The sequence below is a fragment of the Cicer arietinum genome, chromosome 1 (genome assembly GCF_000331145.2).
Source record: "Cicer arietinum cultivar CDC Frontier isolate Library 1 chromosome 1, Cicar.CDCFrontier_v2.0, whole genome shotgun sequence".
Lineage (NCBI taxonomy): Eukaryota > Viridiplantae > Streptophyta > Magnoliopsida > Fabales > Fabaceae > Cicer > Cicer arietinum.
In genome coordinates, this window is record NC_021160.2 from 50,291,492 (window position 1) to 50,314,941 (window position 23,450).

Below are 23,450 nucleotides of genomic sequence, written 5' to 3' on the forward strand. Positions count from 1 at the left end.
CGGTTCAAAGTCAACCTTTTCTAGTTTAAGCTTGTGGACCCAATTAATGATAGCTAACAAATCACAAGTTTCACCTTCATTCATGGAACATATCGAAGATATCCAATTTGTTTTTGCCAAAACAATGCTACCAAACTTGTCCCAATTACACATACCCAAACTAAGATAATTTCTATGGCGAGAGAAGTACGCAACAATATTACCTTTCAACCGATCCATAGATGGTTTGATTCACTATAGAGTCCAACCAAAAGCAACTCTGATATCACCATGTTGATTTCGAACCTGTTGAGTCAATCGTCGTCCACGCAACAACTCAAAGCCCCACCTCAAAACTTGAGAAGAGTCATCACTTGTATTTTTTCAATTAAATGTATTTGATAATTGACCTAAAATCAAATGCATTGTCCTAAATATTATTAAAGGAATCAATTACTCATTTGGAGTTCGGTTCAAAGTCAACCTTTTCTAGTTTAAGCTTGTGGACCCAATTAATGATAGCTAACAAATCACAAGTTTCACCTTCATTCATGGAACATATCGAAGATATCCAATTTGTTTTTGCCAAAACAATGCTACCAAACTTGTCCCAATTACACATACCCAAACTAAGACAATTTCTATGGCGAGAGAAGTACGCAACAATATTACCTTTCAACCGATCCATAGATGGTTTGATTCACTATAGAGTCCAACCAAAAGCAACTCTGATATCACCATGTTGATTTCGAACCTGTTGAGTCAATCGTCGTCCACGCAACAACTCAAAGCCCCACCTCAAAACTTGAGAAGAGTCATCACTTGTATTTTTTCAATTAAAGAGAAAGTAGTATAAATATACTCAAATATTAAATCTCATTTTTAGTTAGTTATTTGTTAATTACTCATTCTCAACTATCAAAAGTTCGAAATTTTAGACCTATTTGCTGGCACTAGTGACATTTATTGTCATTACTGAGAACCGACTTTATTACCTTTATCAAATATTTTATATCACTTTTCTCGTTGGATTTCTCCAACTTTTACCATAAGAAGTACTACTTTTCAAATTCATTAAAATCTACTACTTAAAAAATCTAAATAAAACTAATGAATTTTAATGATGAGATAATCAACATAATTCTCTCATGTTAACGATGAGAAGATCCAAATCCCCCTCCAATGCTTGTGGGAAACCCAACGACAAAGTCGTGCAATTGTGGTTGGTGTTTTCTCTAGGGATGTCTTTGTTTAATGCTTGTGGGAGTTCCAAATGTCCCAAGTCGAGGATTCATCTATTGTGGCCATTTCACGGGATTTGCTTGGCCATTGGGTCGCACCTCGATGGGTTGCACTTCGATGGGTTGCACTTTATCAAAGGATATTGCCCTTCTCGGTTAGCAACTATGTTGACTTAACTGACACAGGGTGGATAGAGATTGCAATAGGGTATTTGAAGCTGATTAAGTTCTTATGTACAGTTATCGCATATCAATGATAAAAGGTTTAGGGCCTTGATTTTTTATTTTTTGCTTTACGAACTTAGAAGGTTGGACTGATTAAGTTCCATATGTATGGTTGGCGCTTCAATAATTTGGATAATTGGATTAAACATGTTTGTTATTGTGGGAATGGAAAACGGATTGGGAGGGCAAAAGTCAAAAGAAGAGGCGAAGATGCATCATCATTATCATCTTGGTGCATTGTTGTTTCATGCAAATCAAATAGAATGGATACTAGTACAGTGACAATTGGGACAAACTATGATATCTTTCTCTTTGGACATGTCCAATTTCGGAGTTGAGAATAAATCATGCTATTTCAGATCAGAAATAAATTAGTTATTTTCATATAACTCAGCAAATAAGTGAGATGTATTGAATTGATCCTTCTCATTACCTCAAATAGAGATAAGTTTGCAACACGGGTAGGACAACAAGAACAGTGTCCATTTATATTTCGGAATGTTCTGAGAACAAAATTCACAGTATCCACAACATCAGCCGATAGATAACACAATGTAACAACTCTACCCAAAGTTTATTATGTACAAAAGATAAAAAGATTGTGTCAACAAATAGAGTACTCCATGTCCACCAAACGAGAGAGAATCTCATCACAATTTGGCCGCTCGTGTGATTCTGCCCAACAGTCTGTAAACAAAAATAAAAAATAAAATGATTAAGTTGGATAGAATGGGTCTAAAGTTTGTCATCAAAATCAAAATGTGATAAAAGAAAAGTTGCGGAGACCTGAAATCAGCCTGCCTAGTGGGCCTTCAGGAATCTCTAATCTGGAACCCTCATTAGCAACAGAATAAACCACCTGGTCAAGAGAAAAAATGATTTTTTTTATAAATGAAACGTATAATAGAAATAGAAAACACAGTCGAAAATGAATAGATTATCAGTTGAATATACCCTCTCAGGTGGTACGCCTTCCCACGGTCTGTTCAAGGTGCACAGCTCCCACATTATCACCCCAAGGCTAAAGATATCACATTTTTCAGTGAATGGTTCATTTCGGATGAGTTCAGGAGCCATCCATTCTGGAGTTCCGGCCGACGAAGAATCTTTGATTGGAGATTCTATCATTATTCTTGAAAGCCCAAAATCACAGATTTTCACGGTCCAATGCTTGTTCACTAGACAATTTGCACTTTTCAAATCACGGTGAACAATCTTCATACGGTGTATGCACATCAAACCCCTACACATAACCAAGGTGTTCGTATCGATGCTGACATATCTAATGTAATTTCCAATACCGTAAACAATTGAGTGATGAAATTTTGAAAAGACGTAATAGATGGTCTAACAACACAATTTCAATTGAACAAATATTGGCTTGACTGAAATGGTAGATTGTCTGGCATTTGATAATGTAACGCCCAAAGTTTCTTATTAGCAGTAAATTATGATCACCTTAATCCAATTGAAATCAGTTATAATTACTTGATTTCATACGATCCAACAAGACACTGTTTCATATTACATGTTGACAAGACAGTGATTGATATCGTGTGATGAACAACAATCAACTCCGAATGCACCTTTTCAATTATTCCATTGCTCTATTTTCATTCTTCTAAAGCAGGGATTCCACACAGGCTGCAAATAGTTACTTGTTAACTCTATATACACCTTATTTGGGTATACTTTTCTCTATGTGTTGACATATGACATAAACCACTTATGGGTTCCCTATGGTTAAGTTTTTTGTTAATTACTAGTATCAAATTATTAACTTAAGCATTATACATAACATATATAATATATTTCAAGCCATGTTGCATTGTGTCTCTAAATCTTAAATCTTACATTTGATAAGATTTACAGTTCACAATTTGAACCTTGATTTGTTGTTAAAATAATGAAAAAGAAAGAAAATAAGGTCATGGAACACAGACAATAACGGCAGTTTCTCGTGTGAAATTGAATGGACAGGAGGGAACTTATGAGATTGATTGGAAGACATTGAAGCAGTAATAGACTGTAACATCTGTTTAGCGTAAATGCCAATGAAGACAACAAGATTCTGAAAAAGTAATAAGTATGCACAGTCGTTGTAATACTTACTTGCAGATGTCACGCAACATCTTAAGTCTTCTCCGCCAACTGAGCTTTTTCTTCTGACCACTCAAATGTATCAAGTAATACAATGATCCCATCTCCATATATTCCGTAACCATAGATAAACGAGGAGGCTTTGTGCATGCACCAAGAAATAAGATGACTGCATACAATTTCATCACTATATAAATAACACCTAAACTGAAAGAAAAGATGCTACGTCATATACTTATTTAACCTAAGTTGCATTTATTTTTTTACTTATCAGTAAGGAAGATTCTACTACAGACAACAATTGAGAAGCCCTTAAATAAATTACCATATGTATAAAACGAATATCCAAGATCAATGTGAAATCCAAAACTATAGAAGTAAATAGTTAAAATGTTGGAGAATACCATTAGGATGTCGGAGTCGGCTGGATGAAAACAAAACACAAAATAAATAAAAAAGAGAGTCAGAAAATGTTATACACAGCACAAAAAGGTTAACAAACCGCACGCATATCAACAACCAAATACCTCAGAATAGATATTTCATTGCAGAAATCTTCCATGTTTTCAGCAGTTAAATCTTGCTCTAGAAAAACCTTGATTGCAACATCAGTGCCATTCCATATACCACGGAATACTTCTCCAAAGAAGCCTGAAAAAAGAAAAATACGTAAATGATCAAACAACGATTAACTATTTCATTACTAGATCATCCCTCAAGAACCCTTGAATTAGCAATTGACCATGTACCATAAAACGATATGTTTTATTATTATATTATTAGATTCTAACACTCAAAAACCTTGTATCCTGATTTGTGAATTTGTAGAAAGTAGCAAGAGCCAAATAATTAATATAATAGCTTATTTGTAAAACAATATCCTCAATAATAAGAATTACAGGATTGGAATCAATAGAAATTATGGGATTTTAGATAAAGAGGGGACAAGAAAGAATTTAAACTTCGAATTGTGGTTATGGTTTGATTATTCAGAAGACAATGTACTATCCTTATTATTAAAATTATTTTCAGTATGATCCTAATTAAATAGTAATGGAATTACAAGACTCCTAAACCCTAATCCTAATAAAATCAGGAAAGAGATTTGAAATATAAAAAAATGTGGAAAACAAATATTTAAGGAGATGTTTTCAATATATTCTACCACACCTCAAATAAAGCATACTAAACTTTAAAAGGAAATATAATTTGGGCTCCTAAAACATGGTTGAAAAGGCTAAATGTAACGGTGTGTATCATGGCCGCTGAATCAAAAACTTTACGGTTTAGTGGCAGATTCTGGTCTCGGGGGTAGTGGTTTATCCAGATAAGGTCATCGGAAAATTACCAGAGACAGCGGACAGTGGTCAGAAGCAGCAACAATGGCCAGAAGAGACAGGTAGAACACTTCTGAGAGTAGATGACGACAAAAAAAATAAATAAATAAAACTCTAGAGGAAATTTGAAATTAAGAATGTGGGTTCAACAAAGAATTCTAAATACAAGTATACAATTTAGGAATGGTCTCAAAGTAGGAAAGGCCTCAAATTTTCAGAAACACGGTAGCAGAATAGTGATATGATAGGCCAAAGAGGACCGAACCAGACTCTACATACCATGTTGAAGTATGGGTTTTAAGTAAAAAAGGAGATAAATAATAAGAGCTTGAATAACTCAATCTTGAATAAATAGGAAAATCAGGAAACAAATCATAACAATTATTAATAGGTAAAATAAAAACTAATCCTGAGGAGGTGCTTGTTTCAAGATTGTGAAAATAATTCCCGAGAATGTGGAGGTTAGAAATTTGGATTCTTGTGTTTGTTACAAAGTTGGAAAATTTATTCCCAAGTGTAAAATATTGTCAGGAACAAAACAACTACCACTTTCCTATATTTTTATACCCAAGGAAGAGGGTCGAGAAAAAGTTTTCAGAAATGTCATACTCGTAAGGATGAGCCAAAAAACTTTTTCTAAACAATACCCAGGAATAAGATTCCCAATGTTATTTCCCACGAAAGCTATTTTCAAGAATAAATATCCCAACCACGAAACAAACGCCCCTTAAGTGATAATGTAAGATACTCTAAGATTATAAACTGATCTTAGGAAATAAACTAAGATACTCTAATGTAATATTTTCTTATATTCTAACACATTTAATACTGAAATTTTTTAAGGCTGCAAGTCCACTTTTCTAATTCTAATTGAAATCGAATTACTGAAAAAATTGGCTTTTACTGTCAGCTGCGACAGATCTGGATCCGATTTGTCGCAGATCTGCCGCGACCTAGCATGGAAAGGTTGAAATTCAACCCCATCCAAAAATTAGCATCGTGTGGTTTTGCCTGAAACTGTGATTCAAAATCATCTCCACAATTCAACAGCAAAACTTAAACGTGCAAAAAAATTGCATCATATGCCATACAAATTATATCTAATTGCACTATTTGGAAATCATTTCTTTTGATTTTGATAACCATGAGAGTTAAAACGTACCTATTCCAACACGAGTTCCAACAGTTAATTCTGAGAAGTCAATATTCCATGCTTCATATGGCAATAAAGGTTTGTTATTGAACATTAGAGATTCAAGTACTTTATTCCAGGTCGACTCCATTTCATCATTCACTCCATATCTTGATAGTTCGCTTCTCTCAGAAGCTTGACTTCTATAGTCATGTGGTGAAGATGGTAACGACATTGCCTTTTGTGATGTTAATTGGTCACGCTGAAAAGAATATAAGGTGGACCTTTCATCATGACCATCTAGATGGAAATTCGACACCTGCCATTGCAAAATGAGAATCACATGTAGAATGTGGTAGATATTTATGTGAACTGAATAAAGAAAATAACCCTTCTCAAAAACAAAAAGACAAAGACAAACTGCATGTTTAAAGAGAATGGCTAATCCAACTTTTTAAAGACCACTACAATAATCGATAGTAAATGACAAACATAATTCACAAGACACTAACTTCAATACAACCGTGAATTTTAAACGGGCTTAGGTAAAAAATATTTGAACTCTTAGAATTATTATGTGTTGAGAGAAAAGAGAAACAAAAGGCATATGATGAATCCCCCTCAAAGATTTAGTATAAGTGTAGAGTTTTGTCCATAGAGAACTAGTTTTCTTTTATTTAATCTTGAAGGATAAATAACAAAATGTCTATTAAAATGACTGTAATGCATTCTTTTCCAGGAAAACGAAAGAAAAAATGTCTTAGAATTATGACATCATACTGCTCATTCTTGATTTAAAACCCTATAAGTGATGCCAAAGGTCTTTTCTGTTATAAATTTTTCCATGGTACCAGATCTTTTTTTCTCTATTTTGGAAGATATGATTAATCACCAGATCAATGCCATATATCCTTCAAATGTCCCTGAAATCCATCATTTCGGTATCTGTTCTCTCAAGTACAGTTAAAACCTAAAAAAAGTATTATTGTATTACAGTAAACTTTGTAGCATATCAATTGGCAGATGTCATCAGGACTACCAAGAGTCCAAACAATAGATCAAACATATATAGTTTGGAAACAAGACAAAAAAGAAATGTTTGATACGAAGCTGAAGATTCACGGGCAGAGTGAAAAGGTTGCAACAAAAGCATACCCAACGTTACCAAAATAGAGAAGACATACATTTTTCTGAAGATTTGCATCACTACTATTGTTCGGAGAATGGGAGAATGAGTTATCATCCCCTCGTTCTCTCATAAGACGATTTTGCTTTAGTGTTTCATTCATTGCCCGTACAGCCCTACAATAAATAGATCATGAGTTATCACAGTATTTGAAATACTTCAAGCCCACAGATAATACAATACGCAATTAACACAACAAATAACCGTGCATGTTGAAAGTTTGAAATAAAGGATCATCAATGCACCTGACATAAGTGTGTATTGTAATCATGCACTATCTGCATTAGTTATTTAACAGATAAAATAGCAAGCCTCTACTCATTAAAATCTATCAAACTAATTCATTTATAAGTTGAGCTAACTACAAGCAAAGATTAACTAATCAAGGCATTGTGACCCAAAGCATTTTTTATTTTCCATGCCAGTATTTTATACTAAATGTGGAAGGGTACATGGCACAAGAATGAGGAATCCTCTAAAAACAGAGATTAAAAAAGAAAGGGAAGAACAAATAAAAACATATTAGGTAAAGAAAATTCTTGCAATGAACTTTTAGCTCAATTAACACTGACCCACTTGGATGTGCAATAATATTAAAGGTCTGATCCTCTACTAGGCCACCTATATGACCTACCAAGTGCTTGCACATCCAGTACTAAAACAATGTTGTTTTGTATGAAATCAGGAGATAAATATTTTCATCTAAAATCTCTATTATTGCATTCAAGCCAAATACACTGCACATCACAAAATGCAAGCTCCTAAGTGCCTTGGTGGAAGTACAGTAAGAGGGAGGGTCAGATGTACTATGCAGCCATAAGTAGAGAGACAGTTCAGTGAGAAAAACTGTCACATGCAAGCATCATCGTCATTTCACAAGGCTCCACTTTTAACAGGGCTAGTTTAAATAATTAGGTTTACATGGAACTTCATTTACCTATGAATTTTGAAACTACCAAAGAACACAAAGAAAAGCCACAAATGAATAATATCCGACTTCAAATGGCATAAAACATTATGTATGCTCATATGTTATGTTTGCACCAGCCTCCAAGTGGCCGAAATTTTATGAACCTACTAGATAAATCAAAATAAATAGTCCTGACCTAAGCATCTACAACCATTCATGAGACTCAAGAATCTGTTTTAAACTAATCTGTTGAATGAGAGAAAGTAAAAGAGAAACGTATGATGAAACCGTGTGTCTGAACTACACAATGAAGTCCGTTTTATATAGGCTCAAGGCAATAAATACAAAAATAAATATATGAGATAATACTATCCCTATTTACATAATATCATATGCAATAAATACAAAGATCATAAATGTATTTCCAACACTCTTAGTGAAGACATTTGCCAATTGATCATTGGAATTAACAAAACTAGTAGTGATGTCGCCTGATTCGATCTTCTTCCTTACAAAGTTACAATCTATCTCAATAAGTTTGGTCTTCTCATGAAAAACCGGATTAGAGGCAATATGCAATGTTGCTTGATTATCACAAATTAATGTCATTTGTGTTGTCTTTTCAAACTGAAGCTCTTTGAATAGCTGTTTCAATCAAATGAGCTCACAAATCACTAATGCTATAGCCCTGTATTTAGCTTCAACATGGGTCTTGCAACCACACTTTGTTTTTTACTCTTACAGATGGTAAAGGAACCAATTCTCAGGTACCACTACTCTGAAGTGCACACATCTCGTCAATCATTGTTTGGCTCCACTCTGAATGGTATCTAGAGCCTATTTCGATCCTCCTTGAACAGTCACGCCACTATTCCGCCATCAAGTTCCCAAGAGTTTGTGAATATTATAATAGTTTCTCTTTTCTAATATGATACCCTCCGTTTTGACATTCTCCAACACTTCTTTGTCAGTATTCCAGCATAACCCACCATTATCGGAAAAAAATTCGGCGAGTTTTCCTATGAGTCGCCCCACTGCAGGCCTTGTCTCCTCCGATCTTCCCTATACCGAAAAATTTGTGGCCAAACTCGTTGCCAACCACTACTTTCTCCTGCGACATGATCTCACGCACTACCGTCTCCACCGTGTGTCCCGACACTGCTCTAGTTACTGCTTGGACTGCCTATCTTGCCTCAGCCTCATGGTTTCAAATCTGCCCTTACTTTCTAATTTTGATCAAAGGAACTATATGTTCTTGTTCAAACAGTCCTTATCTCTCCTTGGTGTACAATTATTCTCTCTTCGACGGTTCCAACACCGGTGGGTCATATTTTCAACATGTCTTCAAATTCTCCGTTGTCTCATCCTTCTGGAGTGTTCAAAATTTCTTTTGTCGTCATTCACTCAGTCGGTCGACACTTTCGTCGTGTTTCACTCAAGTTGTGCACATTTAGTGTGCTTCATCTGATGTTTCCCTTTCTCTTCAATGTGTTTCTCTCTGCATTATGATGCATTGGCATGTCATTGTCTTTGTCCCAGATGTATTGGTCTCACCTCCCACTCCCCAAAGCCGTTATTAGACTTAATTTCAAATTAAAATATTTTGGGTCTCCGGTATTATTAACGTTAAGCTTCCAAATGCAATTTTTAGAAAAATGGGTTGTGCGTTGTTTAATTGCTTGCTATGAATTTCCCTCATGCTAATAATCATTCCAATTATCTGGCTAAGCTATATTTATAGCAATTCTCTCCGACTTCACCTACATCCCTCAGTTGTCTTTCCATCCATTTTTATTATCTTGCAGAGCAATGCATTGTTTTCTTGTTACAAGCTAAAGCTTAGTAAGCTTTAAGGGGGAGTGTTAGAATATTATAAAATATTTGATATCTTTTATATTATATTAGAGTATCTTGAGTTATTTCCTATAATTAATTTATAATCATAGAGATATCTTATAATATCTCTCATTATTAGGATGATTTGTTCCTGATTTAGGATTGAATCTATATATCTCTATAAATAGAGAATACTATTGAGTCTTTTCTATTAAGTCAGCATAAAACATAATATTCAAGCTTTGATACCATGTTGAATGAGAGAAAATGAGAGAGAAACCTATGATGAAACCTTGTGTCTGAACAACACAACGGAGTCTATTTTATATAGGCTCAAGGCAATAAATACAAAAATAAATGTATGAGATACTATCCTTATTTACTATGATATGATATGCAATAAATACATAGATCAGTTTGAAATTAGGAACAGAATCTGTTGTTGACCTGTTGTTGACCCAACAGAAAACTCAATTAACTAAAAGAGAAAAGGAAAACAAACCTCTTAAACTTGAACAATCTAATGCAGAAGATAACAGGAAAGGAAAAAAAAATTATAAATCAAAAGTTGATTAACTAGGTACGTATGTAGGAGCATATTTAGTGAACGGAATGATCCAGAAATTATCATCATTAACACATCAAGGAACTGACATGAGCATGCAAATGTCCAAAAAATAAAAGGAATCATGTGGAAGAAAACTAGCTAAAACATGAAAAAGCGGCATTTTACACAAACATTTCAAAGACAACAGAATGCAAACCAAAGACAATACACTCCACAAAAAAGCAAGTACAAATACAGAAGCATCATGGAACAATGATCAACCTTACGATATCATCCCCGATTTCTGGCGTAATGCTGATGCTTCTTCGTCGTATCCTACGAGCTGCTGATGATGATGCACCATCTGATCTACAGCTGGATCTGAGAAATGAATTAAGACCTTATAAATCATTTATTTAAAATATGAGACAGTAAAGAACAAGGACCAAAAAAATGCTAGATAATTCCGCAAATGCTTATAGCAAACAATAAACAAGAGAAAATGAAGTAAATGTCAGCCAACATGATTTTATATTCCTTAAAATCCCATCCAATTTAACAAATCTATTTGAAGAGGAAAGACACACACATCAAGGAACATAAATATGAAAACAATGTCTCAAAGCAACAACTTGAACAACAAATTTATGAGCAGAGAAAAACAAGTCTAGAGTGATGGTAATTCAGATTATTACAATTTAAGTCTTTATTTTTTCTACTTTAGCTTTAGGTGTTGTCAGTTTTTATGGCAGTACTTCAGACTTGAGCAGATACACACTGAATGTGAAGATATTAAAGATTAAACACACAAACTTATCCAAAGTTTTTAAGCAAGATTCTTACCAATTCACAATTTTTTTGTGGCATCTAGCAAAAATGCAAATAAATACAACATCAAATCTACATATTCCATAGCGCAAGTATATTCCCAACAAACCAAAATAGTACTCTCATGTCTCATAAATTTGTCTCAGTGAATCTCGTCACAAATTTATCTTCAATGAGTTTGATTATACCTCAAGTAGCAAATCAATTGATAAAGGACTATGCAAACGCATTGTGTATATTACTATGTTTGCATCATACAATTAAATATCAATTATCAGTTTTTTTATAATAATCAGTTATCACTTAACACCATGTCTTACCCTAGAATGAAAAAGGAAATAGTCATAACATCAGGTATATAAATTGATTATTAGTTTCATAAGAACAAAAAAACAAAAGCGAAAAACATGACATGGTAGTACAAGCTTGGGTAAAGAAAAGTTTATTAGCAAAGTTCTTTTCAAAACATAGGAAGAGTCAAAAAAGAAATTGTGGCTAATGAATATAGTGCGTGTTTAGTTGTCTTTGGAAAGTTTCAAGGTATGTATGGGCAAAAGCTTATCCTTACTCTCTCGTAGCTTTTGCCAAAAAACCCTAGTTTGGAAATTCCAAACAACAAACCAAATACACTTATATGATGCTGACAAAAACATGCAAAGCATTATAAACTATACAGACATAATAGAATATACACAAACATTTAAGGAACCTAAAGGTAAAAACCTTGATGTAGCCTGGTCATCAGCAAAATCTCTAAAGTCTGTCCTATCACCACTAAGCATGGACCGTGCACGTGCTCGAAATGATGGATGTTCTGGACTGCAAAACCAGAAATATTTCAAACATAAAAAGATGACAGAACATAAATTTACAGAACATAAATTTTTTAATTAAGTTAGAGCATACAATTTGGAGATTGTTTAAATACCCTTGCTATATAATATGCAAAATGACAACATGTACATGAAAAAATTAAGAAGCCAATTGCCATGTTGTTGTATTGTAACTAGAAATATTTGGGGGGGGGACTATACTATAGAGAGATAGAGAAAGTAAGGGTATCATCGACCCTTAATTTTATGAGTTAAGATTATGATTCCTCCTTTGAATCAAACTAATGGTGAATGATACACCTTTACTTGCTTAGTTTAGAAATAAGCTCCTTTTATAGAAGCCTTATCCATCCAAATGGATTCACAATAAATTTAAAGTTATGTATGATTTGGAGATCGTTTAGATACCAATGCCACTGAGTTGACAAAATTATAACATATACATAAGTCAGTTAGAAAGACAAAAATGGCATGTCTTAGCATCAATTTGTAGTGTCAACAATATCTACAGCTATGCCTTGTAGTGTCAATTGTCAAACACTCTAGGCTCTAGCTTATCAACAGTATAAAACTTCACATGCTGATAGAGACCAGGAGAAAAAGAGCAAACCAGAGTCAAGAAATACCCATACTGTCATCCAAGATAAGTTAAAGGCTTTATATAATTAATCACACTAAAAGCTTCTAAGAATTATGATTGACGAGGCTAAAAAAACCAAACCAAGGTCAGGAATAATACAGATCATGTGTACTGAATCTAAACCTAACAGATGTCTACTCATCAGTCATCAGTCCAAAAAAATAAAAGGAATTATGAATAACCTTGAACTAGCTGTCCTCTGTTCAGCAATGATCTTTCTCCGACTACGCCGACCAAATGCAGTTGCAATATTGGGTTCACTATGAGACAAACTGAGATAATTGACAGAACCATTTAACAAGAAATAGTTGGTACAGTGCATGTTTTAGAGATTCTAGTCAAACAAAGTTTCACAATTGAATAAAAAAGTTGACCCTAACAATAGAAAAACTATATGTGGAGACATCTGCTACTGAGATGAAAACAATGGGAAAAGACCAGCATGAAACATATCTGGATAAGCAATGGAAAGTATTACCTCAAACTGCTATTTGATCGTAACATCATATTTCTTAGGGAAAGTCCTGTTACATTTGAAGATACTTCAAATCTTCTATGGAATTGAAGGTTTTCCTCCTTCTCAGCACTGTAAGAGGGGACAAAGAAAACCAATACCAATCAGTGGACAACTCTATTAGCTGGAAGAACAGCTATAATGATAGAGGCCTAATGGTTCTGTACATATAATCTCACAATTCACTTCTTATCGAGAATAAAGGAAGGTTATATTTGACTAGATGTGCAGTATAAGATCAACTGGACAATTGTATGGTAAATGCAACACTAGAAGTTGAAATAAAAAGTAGAAGGCAGAAGGACTTATGACTCTTTTAGGCATCTGAGTTTCACTAAATTCTGATTTTGCTCCACATATTCTCATTTGCAACTGTGTTATCCTCAATTATTAAACACTTATTTGATATAATTCATGTCCCCCATCAGTTTGATTTAGATGTTTTCGTTTTGCTTCACATGTTCTCTTTGTTATTGAATTTGATGGTTTGGAAACTATGTAGCACAATCGCACATGCATCTACCTTAATCTAACAAGAGAGATTAATTGTAGCAATTGAATAACTACAACAACATTGTACAATTGAAATTAGGGGGACCAAAATCAAACTGAAGGGGAACAAAACTCTAGTAGGCCCAAGCAAGCAACAATAGCAACAGTTTTCAAACATGTTAGGAACTAACCTCTCTGAAACACCAAATAAAGGACTGTTTGGTTCTAACGGCGAATCACAAGAATCATTTTCTGCTGAATCGCTCTCTCCTGCTGCGGATATATGACTCATGAAAACTGCTTTGGTTGATTTTGGTAACAATTGACCCGGAAATCGCATAAGATCAACCAGCATTTCCACCGAATTTAATACAACTATCACAGACATATGCTTGTATGAATCTACACATTCAACAGCCCCATCATTTGGCAAGCCCTATAAAGAGAACAACGGTACAAGACATATTCTTCAAAAATTAGATAATGATGATGAACAAAATTGAATAACAAAAACAACAACAACAAATCAAGTCCTTATCTCTCTAGGTAAAAAGAGAGAAGTTAACTAGTAAACAAGATTGAAAATTTACTAATAGTTCTTTTGACACACATTGTAAATATGCAACTATATTGAAACAATAGCAAACTAGCAGGAGAGAGTATACTGAGTATCACACAAAAATTAAGTCCGACAACAGCAATCAGAGCTTACCACCATGAGCCTGCTTTCAAGACCTACAGTATCAGCTAATACTTTAAATAAGATAGCTCGAGGACGGCATGAACCATGCTTTATTTGCCCCAGCATCTGGACACCTCGATTCTCAAACATGTGAGAGGTTTCATCGAGTGCAGCTTTTGCTGGACTTTCCACACTGGATCGCTTATAAAAATCAGAAACCTGTCCAAAAATAGAGGTCGGAGAAAAATGCAAAACACTTATAAATATGCTTAGCAAATAAACTAAATCATAGATGGAGGCAATTAAAAGAAGGTTATCATGTGAATGATTTAATCCCTGTAATGCCCACCAACAGACTTGGTACTGATAATAATAATAATAATAATAATGAAATGTTTCTTCAAATCAAAGTTGCAGCTGGCTAAAACTGGAAAGCAAAAAAATAACTCAGCCCAGCCAAAAAAAAATCTAAAATAAAAATGTTCTTGGAAAATTCTATAACTGATTCTATGACAATTATGGAAATCATTTGACAACTTAATTAAATGTATTAACAACATACAATTAAGTTATAAAATACATTCTTGTATAGTGAAAAAAAATAAACTTATCTGACAATGACAACAAGGCAACAAACATATATTAGGACATCCTCGTATACAACATGAGCTGCACATTAAAATATAAAAAATATAGTAAATACATACCAATCCAGCTATCTTCTTAATTATTGCAGCTGGATTTGAGTTTAACCCTTTAACTAATGTCACAAGCAGTTGCTTCAACATGGATAGTTTTTTATCTTTCACTGAATCCACGAGAATGATATCAGCCTTATAACCCTCTCCACCCAAAGCATGAAGCTCGTCCAAGGTAGGAATACTATCAAAAAGTTCCTTGAGTCTTGTCTCCTGCACATTATCATTAGATTAATTAATGACAATATAATGAGATGGAATAATTATTATAGCACATCACGATCCGGGACACCACCAAAAAACTCAAACGACATGTGCAATGATCCATGAATGAGTAGAGGTTATTGAACAACATTGTAACGCTCAAAGTAAAAAATGGCATGTACAGCTGAATATTCAAAAGAACTTTACAAACTAGATAAATTTAATAGTGTGCTGAAATATGATCAGCTTCCATTACGAAACTTCACCTGATTGACAGTACCATTGTTATTGTGGTCCATCGTCTGAAAATTTTCGGAACAATACTTCCACATATAATAGACTTTGTAATCAGAGCCATATTCAAGAATATACTGAATTTCCTGTTCGTACAAAATTATACCATCCTTTCTTTAGCAATCAATGACACTCTAATGATATGAAAACACCAACTACTTTGCACATGATCAGACATACATTTGGCTCGCTGTAACCACCGCAGTTAATATGTTCTGTTAAGCGACAAAAACTTAAGCCTTCTCATGTGCACTGTACCTTCAGCTCAACTAATTATAAACATCTATTGTCAACGACCACCTACATTTGTATAAACAAATAATTATACCAAGTAGCTGCAGAAGATCGCTAATGCTGTTTCCACAGACTATATGATCTAAACACTTACTTGCCTGTACTCACCTAGGTAGTTAATCCCAGATAGCGGTGCGTCGCGGCCAACCCCAAAAGTGGGATAGCGGGATAACACGTTCCGGGATAGGCGGGATAGTTGCTATTTTTTTGAACAAATTACATGAATAATATTATATAAACCTATATTTAATGCAAAATTAACAAATGACTCAAACTCTGAAACATTCATAACTAGTAATAAGAATTTACAAGTCTTACTCTTAGTCATACATTGAAATACAAACAAAAGTCAAGGAAATAAAGATGATCCATATTGAAGTCTTTAACACACTAATAAAATAACTAAATATTAAAACTCACATGCATGTTCTAGCATAGGAATCAAAGATAAGCATCATCTTCATTAGCATATTCTACTTCTTCTTTTTAGGTGAAAGTAGAAACAATAAAACACAGAAGGAAGAAATAATAGCCGGATTTCGCTGGGAAACGTTAGGATTAACTACGCCGGGATAACGGGATCTCGCCTCGATCTCGTCGGGATCTTGTTTCACGCTATCGCGGACACGCCGTCGCGGTGAGGCAATGTACCGCACCGGGACAGCGGGATCTCGCCGGGAAACGCTGGGATTAACTACCTAGGTACTCACAAAAGTCATTGTTCTTATAACACTCATAATATATTTATATATATATAAATATATATACACACAAAGAAAGAAAAAACTTCGGTTCCCAGAGGAAGTCTTTTTTTTTTGTTTGGTTAAAAAGAATTGTTGAGTCTCACATCGACTAGAGATAAGACCTAAGCGATGCTAATGAAGTTTGGGCAATTCTCACCTTACAAATCGGTTTTATGAGGATGAGTTAGTCCTGGAGTCCAATTCTAAGTTGTTATCAGAGTTCATCCTAAATTTGTTATTGGTCCAAGATCTCTATTATTCCACGCACATTTGCTCACGCTCCAGATGTGCAAACCTTTGTGCGAAAGGGTGTGATAGATCCTTGTTATTCCACTCACAATAATCCACACTTCAAATGTTTAGTCCTAAGTGTACATGTATTGAAAATCCTCCATTGATTAGAGATATGACCTAGATAGTGCTTTTAATTGTTGGGTGGTCCTCACCTTACAAGTCAATTTTGTGGGGAGGAGTTAAGCCTAAAGCTCAAAATCTAAGAAGAATTTTTACATTAAATAACTTTTAATTGAACCTCAGCCTCATCTAATCGCTAAAGTTTTTAGGTGAGTTGGCCCTTGAAAGAATTAATACGAATAAACAAAGAAGATCCCTTTCCTGTTTTGTCATTGGTGAGGCTGCAAGGGGTCTATGAAACCTTTCGCATGCAAAATAAAACATAAGTTCTGTTAGAATATATTTAGATTAGCTTTAGATTGTCTCAGTATGTATTGTGAAATCAGATTGTCATCTAATTGAGAAAGAAATCTAAGGAGATGTTTCTTAACTTCATTATATTTTCCTAATTTTTTTCTTATGTAATAAGGGTTAATACTCTTACTGTAGCTAGTGGGTTTGGGCTTTGTACTAGTAATATTAAGCTAGTACTTGGATCCTTGGGTTAATTTTGACACCACATCATAATGCACAGCACCATATCTGTTATGAACTCAAGAAGTGAATTCCAAGAATTTAGAGGAAGAACACTAATATTTAGAAAAGAGAAAGAAATAATAGGAGAGAATCTCTCCAAATAAAAAGATACACGAGAGCGGATACGCTCCTACAATAGTTTACACCACTCAATTTCTAATTTTGCAAAAGATGATTTCTAAAGGGGTGAAAGTCTCTATTTAAAGACTTCCAATACATTAGGATAGGGATTAGGTCCAAGGTAACCAACTAATAACAGAAACACCAGAACAGTTACACCTATATAACTAATAACAACCTAGGAACACAACTTCAAACAAACTCCTAATTATCACTATTTCTATATCCTAACAATATCAATCTAAAATCTAAATAGACAGTGGCACTGAATTAAGAAGGTAATGTATATATCAATCCTCACCGGAATAACTGAATAAAAGCCATTTGGTATTGGTTCTGAAAGCATTCCAGTGCGCCAGAGAATTTGTGATGCTTTCAGAGGTGACAAAACATCTTCATCAGAGAGTCTAAGAGATCCTTTATTATTTACTGTCTCGTCTTGAGAATCCAAAGCAACAGATCCAAATTTTTCAACAAAATCTGAAGGCCACCATGATACGTTAACATTAGATGGCCCTTGCTCTGTCGTCCCTGCATCTTCTCGTGTCTCCTCCATGTTCTTATATATTTGGAATGAAAAACCATTTCGCCACACTTGCTAACCCATAAGAAACATATTCAAGCTAAAGGAAGTTCTTAAAATACAAATTATTGAAAAATATCTTCAGTAGCTCCAACTGTTTCAGGCTGGAGGCCATGTAACCTGCATAAGAAAATAATAAGGTATTATAGCATATTAAAATGAAGCAACAAAATTAGCAATGTAAGGGGATGAAATGAAAATATTCAAAATCATTACATGATGCATTCACTACCAAAAACCCGGTAAAATCATCAAACAAGAATAAAAGTAGCAAATATGTTGAAATTGTCCTGGCTCCCTGCATATGAATCCAGGGACACCAATGGGACAGACACTAAAATGATCCCAAAAGCAAGCACACAAGATAAATTTCAGAAATGATGTTATCACGATCACTTAGAGCTGTGCAAGTAGTTCCATTTCCAATAAATCATATTCATTGGTACGTCGCCCACAAACACCAAATACTAAACCTATATAAATGTATTCAACCCTCGATGCCTCAATCTCAAATGGAAATAGAAATTTGTATTAAATTAAAGCCCACTACCAAGACATTCTATAGACAACTTCCGACTTAACACTTTCCCATTAATAACAAATGCACACAAAGGAATCATCATGGCAGAGAACCCCACATCAATTGTGTGGCTGCTGTGACCCATCATATATGAAGAAACTAGAATTCCTAAAGAGCAGAACTTATCTCTAATATTGGAGATGTGGACACAATTATACTGTATAACTGCAAATTTTTCAAATAAAAAAAAAATTGAGAATGTCAAATAACTGACATTGACAACTTTGTGAACAATGTGCTAACTGCAGACCCCTCAACGCCATGTATTCAGTATTTACAATTGTAAATCCAAATGCCATTGAATCCTCATCAGAAAGAACTTAGAACTTCTATATTAGTTTTAAAATAATGTTCTGAATTTTTACGGGTTCATAATATAATCCTCGAAAGTGTCATGGCAAACAGTATTTCAGCCATCTCACATATGGTCAGCAATGGTTTGTTGTATATATTGAAAACATTACAAACATTACAGGCAAATCAGCGAGGTAAGCTCCACAGAAGCAAGAAGAACTCCTTTAACTTAAGAATTAAGATCAAACACTGCGGCCAACACAAACATAGGTTATATTATCAGTATCATTATTACAATTTACAACTCGTTGGCATACAATTATTCACTGCACATCCAAATGAACACACTTGGCACAAAACAAAGGTCTCCAAAAGTATAACTCAATCTCAATGCTTTATTTTGTATAACAAATATATTCTCCTATAATTTGTCTTCTTTCATATAACTTCATTTCAACCTGTATTATTTAATTGATATCCATCATCAATTTTCCTGCTAAATCAACTATTCTCTCCCCATGGTCAACTTTTCTTTCCGTTTTTCCAAATATTCGCTTGCCTTTTATAGTCTACACTGTCAGTTTTAGACAAAACAATAGGGAAAGCTCCAAAAAAAATTAGTGCCATTTCCTTGTATTCGCTTATTAAATTATTACGTATGTATTTCTATAATTCAATTCGATTCACCGTGAACATCAAAAACAGAAAAATAAATAACATTAAAAATACCACCCATGGCACGAGGATAGAACTTGTTACTTCTACACCAAAAACACAACTCGCTGAGCTCAAAAACTGCCTAATATGGAAGTTTGCTCTCATAAGTCCCCAATTAACATGAGAGGCTCTTTTTAGCTTAATGCATTTCTCTGCTTTCTCACTCTGTCTCGTAGTCTTAACAACTTTTCCTCATCAAGCTCAAGCTTCAAGCCGTGGCTCCTTCGGCAGAAAACAAGTTGGTGTTTACCCTTCAATGGATTATGGCATATGCGCCTCTTTTGTTATTGTTTATGGATACAAGTGCCATGAACTTGAGGTAATAAGATCAATACATAAATTCTCAGCAGCTATCAAATTAATCCAACCAAATTTAATTGATTGGATAGACAGAACAGCTGCAGATGATAAATATAACACTTAATTTTGCAATAGTACATATCGAATTAGCATGTACTCTCTCCGTCCCTTTTTATAAACATCCATAACATAATTGATATTTCACATATATATTACAAAAATTTGGCAGTGCAATTAATGTGTATGTGTATGACTATTACTAAATTACTGGAGCCAACTCAGCTCAACAAATTAGCATGTAATCCCTGTATCATTTTTATAAGCAATCATAACATATTTCACATATATAAGAAGAAAAAAAATTGGTAGTGTAATTACTGTGTATGTGTATGACCATTACTAAATTATCAGAGCAAATCAACTCAACTCAATTCGATTCCATTCATTAGAAATCACAAAAATGCGTATAAGATAACCATTGCGGACGGAGAGAACAATGATTGAACTGAGAATGCAGCGCTTAACGAAACACACACAGGTGAATTTGAAATTGCGATAAAATAATAATATAACCGAAAATAGAATGATCCGGAAGATAAAAGGAGTAGTGAATTAACCGTCGTCCTGCAGCAGATCGAAACATTCGAGTCCGAATCTGAGTTCGCGTCCAAATTAATTTGAATCTGTTTTGATCTGTTATAGAAACCGTGGAATGATCATTGCGCCATGTAATACACACCAGAATAGAGAGAGAGAGAGAGAGAGAGAGAGAGAGAGAGAGAGAGAGAGAGAGAGATTTGTTGGGGTTTGGATAGATGGAAGAAGAAGAAGAAGAAAGCGATGGATGGGCTTTTTGATTTGAGGGAGTTGAGAGAGAGAGAGAGGGTCAGGTCACGTGCAGTGCAGTGGGAGTGGGAGAGGGATCTGATCTGATCTAGGGACCTCTCCCCGACAGCCAGCTAGCAAAAGGGTTGGCTCACCAACATCCACACCTTCTTACGCGTCACTCTATACTATTCTCCCTTCCTTCTATTCTCTTTCCATTCAATATTCATTTCATTATTATTAGGTTTTATTTATTTTGTAAATCATTCAACTATTTGATAACTTTTTTCACTAATCCAAAACAATCAAAATTATCCTATTCTCCCTTCCTCTTATTTAAAATTATCCTAATTTTTATGTTAGAGTATAGAGTGCATTAGAGTAATGAAAAGTATGAGAATTTTATGTATTATAACAATTTTAATATAGTATTATCAGATAGTTAATCATTAAACAATAATTGTGATTTTTTTTTAATTTAATTTTTATATTATTTTATTATATTTAAATTTCTTAATTTATTTATTCCAACACTAATAACTTTATAAAATGTATTTTCATTTTGCCATTAAAAAAATTATATTTAATTATAATCAAGTATCAATACATTTTTTAATGCTTTTTGGTGGAAAATATATTTTAATTTAATAATAACAATATATAATATTATAAAACTCACGCGTCCAAGAGATTTTAACTCAATGATAAAACCTTAATTTTATAATACCAACGGATAAAATGGTAATGCAAAACAGTAATGTATGTAAAATAATAAATTTATTTATTTATTTTGCATGTGTAAGTTTTCAGTTTTGTTTTTAAACAGAAAAAAGGTCAGGCGTACGTATGTTGGGTACTACTATATGTACGATTTTGGTGGGACCTTAAGGTCAATAGATTCCAACCAATTACCATTCACCAGAAAAAAATTTGACTCCAACTACTAATTCAAACCTTGATCAAGCTGCCACGCACGTGGGGAATTTATATAGAACCAAGTTAATTGGTTGTCAAATTTGGCATTTTTTTCTCTCATTATTTATTTTATTTTATTTTTATTTTTTACTTCCTCTAAAATAAATATTTATTTAAAAAATTTAATAAATATTTGGTCTTTTAAATTTAAACATTTAATTATCATCGTATGATGACAATCCTTCATTTTCCAAAAAAATCACCTTTAAAATTAAAATGCACTTTTACGTGAAAAATAGTCAACTTATTTAAGGTTTAAATTCAGGTATTCGTCAAATAAACGTCAAAGAGTTTTGCGAGAAATAATTTAAAGAAATTAGATAATTTTATGAATAGAATAAAAGAAAAAGAAAAATAATTTTCAACTTTATTTGAGAGTTATTTAAAATAAAATAATAAAAATAATAATTATAATTAATAATATTTTTAATTTTAAAAATATATAAATTAAAATAGAAATACTATGAATTATTTTAAGTCATATGAAATCCTTCTCCAATACAATTTATCCGTATCACATGAATTTTCCATTATAAAAAACTTTTTCAGCTATTAATTTTCTAAAAGCCGTTTCTTCTCTTTCTAAACTCCTAAGCAAAACGTTTATCTCCAACAAACTTAACAAAAAATAAATACAACATTTATCTTTAAATAAATAAAAACGAGATTAGTACACACAAAAAATGAGTTTTATGATGAATTGGCAGCGAGGCTTTTCTAGTACGGCGAGTGGTATTCTCTTTTTCAATTTCCCCTCTGAACCCATTATATGATACATGTTTTTTTTCCTCTCAAATTCTGGCCTCCAAACAATAGAAATTTTTGTTTTTATCTTTGCCCACTAGCTGTCTATGAGCTGTAACTTTTTAAAGGAATAAATTCCAAAGCAATTGTGTCCAAAGGGGTCTATCATGGTCTTTAGCTTTTATTAACTCTTTTTTTGTTTTCACTTTTGAATACTCAACATTTAGATTTTGACTTATGACAATTAAATTCATAAATGGCAACACTTTCGTCTGTAATAATTGGGACGTCTAAGCATAGGTACCATTGGAAAATGTTATCCTTTTGTGGGGGTGGGTGTCAAAGCCATTTTGCACATGAAAAGTTTGATGTGAATAAAGTCCCTCCGCATATTCCACACTTTCCTTGGTGGTAAAAAAGTCGAAGCATCAGATGCTCAAAACTAGACATGCAGCATTGGTCTTAAGGAGACAAAGATAGTGTTGCTATATGCAATATCTAAAATAACAAAGTAAAGTGAATTTTGTGGAGTAGTAAGATGATTTTGGTGGTTTGAGTGATATAGAAGTCGGGAGTTTAACTCTCGTATTAATAAAACAATAACTAGTTACTAACATTGTTTTTTATTTAAATTAAGGTGAATTTTAACTTCATATGCTTCATGTTT

General features: G+C 33.6%; 1 protein-coding gene across 6 annotated transcripts; it reads right to left on the minus strand.

Moving 5' to 3' along the window:
- Nucleotides 1-1,831: 1,831 nt before the first annotated feature.
- Nucleotides 1,832-21,227, minus strand: LOC101498653 (serine/threonine-protein kinase EDR1). 6 transcript variants are annotated; one of them, XM_004487095.4, is made up of 17 exons: nucleotides 20,857-21,222; nucleotides 18,067-18,468; nucleotides 15,190-15,393; nucleotides 14,513-14,701; nucleotides 13,992-14,236; nucleotides 13,273-13,380; nucleotides 12,977-13,054; nucleotides 12,045-12,140; nucleotides 10,776-10,874; nucleotides 7,199-7,316; nucleotides 6,045-6,333; nucleotides 4,073-4,196; nucleotides 3,950-3,969; nucleotides 3,558-3,714; nucleotides 2,400-2,688; nucleotides 2,232-2,304; nucleotides 1,832-2,132 (listed from the first exon to the last, which is right to left on the minus strand). In XM_004487095.4, exons 2-17 carry the CDS (start codon nucleotides 18,319-18,321, stop codon nucleotides 2,050-2,052), a joined length of 2,427 nt encoding a protein of 808 aa, XP_004487152.1. In that variant the 5' UTR covers nucleotides 18,322-18,468; nucleotides 20,857-21,222; the 3' UTR covers nucleotides 1,832-2,049. The 6 variants fall into 6 exon arrangements, with proteins under 6 accessions (XP_004487152.1, XP_004487151.1, XP_027191674.1 ...); XM_004487094.4 differs by having other exon boundaries at nucleotides 12,977-13,066; nucleotides 20,857-21,221; XM_027335873.2 differs by lacking the exon at nucleotides 12,977-13,054.
- Between the last annotated feature and the right edge of the window lie 2,223 nt (nucleotides 21,228-23,450).